The sequence below is a fragment of the Macaca fascicularis genome, chromosome 14 (assembly GCF_037993035.2).
Source record: "Macaca fascicularis isolate 582-1 chromosome 14, T2T-MFA8v1.1".
NCBI lineage: Eukaryota > Metazoa > Chordata > Mammalia > Primates > Cercopithecidae > Macaca > Macaca fascicularis.
Genome location: NC_088388.1, coordinates 92,269,354 through 92,271,558, shown reverse-complemented (window position 1 = coordinate 92,271,558; position 2,205 = coordinate 92,269,354). Strand labels below are relative to the sequence as shown.

Here is a 2,205-nt window from a genome sequence, read left to right as displayed (position 1 = left end):
TTATTAAAGGCCTGATGATGAACAGACATCACCATCATCATTTTAGTAATAATAATAATACTGTAATAGTAAGCCACATTTAGAAGGAAACTATCTCTTTCTAAGGAAATTTCTAGCAAACCAAGACAAACACTACTGGGATGATTTTCACAGAAGATGTACTCTTTGGATGGTGAGAGAGCACTAAGAAAGTAGCTATTCTAATGGGGCAGGAGGTAGAAAAGAGAAACTGGGGTACTTGGCATAGTTCAGATACTACAAATCTGGTGCTCCTGATCTACAGAAGGAAGTGTGCATATAGACCCACATTGAGCGTGAGAGTAACAGGAAGAGGTGCAAGAGTGAGGTGAATGATTCCCCTCTAGAAAGTTTGGGGCAAGCCTGGAGGGGATACTGGTTTTGTGGGCTGTTGCCAGGATAGTTGCTACCCACCTGTGCTCTGGCCTGAACATGGCTGAGTCATCACCCAGAATGCTGTGATGGTAGGAGTAATTATAGCCCAGGAGGACATGGAAGCATCAAGTAATTACAGTCAAGGAGGACACGCCCCGGGCTATGGTGCTGCTGTGCACAGAGGACAAGGCAAGGTTCGGGCAGGTGTGGGAAAAAGGTATAGATGCTTCAAAGTATTATTAAAAATGTGTGGATCCCCATGAAGCTCTACTATACCAAGTTTACCAGGATATTTGGGTCGGAATGGGGCTGATGAACCTCACCGTTCATAAAATCCAGACTGCTAATAAAAGAAGTAAAGCTTTGAAAGCTCTGGCGCCTGCTCATGGTCATCACTAATCAGCTTTACCTGGCATACACATGAAATGAAACATCAGTCAGCCTGTAAATTTAAGCAAGCTGTGTTAGACTGTACACGTGTCTAAGTATCTCTTACTTCGTGGCATGAATAAATGGATCTGTGAAATGCACTGAAAAAAGAAAGATCAAGATCAGGGGTACAGTGGGAAACAGAGGTCATTGCTGGGTAAACTCAAAAGATTTCGTACGCAGGCCAGAGACAGGGCTGAGACACTGGGAGTTTATTCTTACTAGATGCTGGACAGTTATTGTGGCTTCAATGAGATAATGCACATAGATGCAGAGTTCTTACATGGCACATAGTTAAAGCTTACTATCACCTGTTTTTAGTTTTTGCACCTCTGAAAGCTAATCAACTAATTTCCCCTAGTATAGAAGCAGATGAACAAAAGTCAAAAATTGAATTTCTTTACCGGGAATAAAAGTTGTACAAGTCGTGTTTGTTCTACCAACAATTTCCTTTGATCCAAATGGCCAGTATAGAAAGATCAATGTTCTTCTACAGTGGCTAGAACACAATGATATCAAGGGCACATATACCAGGAAGAGACCACTAACGACCTCTCACAGGCCTCCCAAGGTAGCATCATGACCTGAAATTACCCATGCAGGCCAAGAACTGTAATTTTATTCAGTCATAGAAAGAAACACTTATCTCAGGTGTTAGTTCTGCACAATAATCAAGCTTACAAGACCGAATACAAATCAGTGTATCTTTTATTTGTAGTTTTAAATTTTTATTACTTTTATTTTTCAATAATTTAATACAATCAATCAATAAAAGAGGGCCATGTATGGGCCAGTGGTGACAGTGTGTTACTAAACACAGATATTGGATAGGCAATTAGCAGTGTCTGCTCCAACCATGGCATCAGTTTATTAATTTTCAATAATAAATTACTGTAAGAATTCTGGAGTCCTTATGATCAGTGCCAAGTGCCATGAAAAGTCCAATCAAAATCAGAAACCATTTAATTTATTCCTTCAGAAGAAGTTACTGCATAGGTCTATTTGACAAACATAATCTTCCTTAAGATATTAGCTTAACCATAATCAAGAAGAAGGTTGTCCCGAATGCAGAATACAAGCTAAGAAAGTTGACTGTTTAATGGCTTCAGGGAAGAAAGTTTCTGGCCCACAGAACTGGAAATACCAGCCAGGTCACAGCCTCTCTAGGACAGTGCTACGATGGAAATTACTAACATTTGCTTTGGTAACTTTTCCTGCTTTTTCTATCCCCAAGTCACAAAATCACTTTTTAATGTATGCATTCTTTGCTTAGTCAAGTTAATATATCTACCTCGGTTATAGAAAACTTTCGCAAGCCCACAGGCCAGTTTTTCCTCTCTAAAGAGTTTTTGTGAATCTCTGCTTCGATTTGTAGCCTGTTGA

General features: G+C 39.9%; 1 protein-coding gene across 1 annotated transcript; it reads left to right on the top strand.

The window, feature by feature from the left end:
* Positions 1–616: 616 nt before the first annotated feature.
* On the top strand, positions 617–792 carry LOC102121285 (ATP synthase subunit ATP5MJ, mitochondrial). Its single transcript, XM_045371191.2, is given in 2 exon segments — positions 617–671; positions 674–792. Coding segments are annotated over 2 exon segments (174 nt in total).
* The last annotated feature ends 1,413 nt before the right edge of the window (positions 793–2,205 follow it).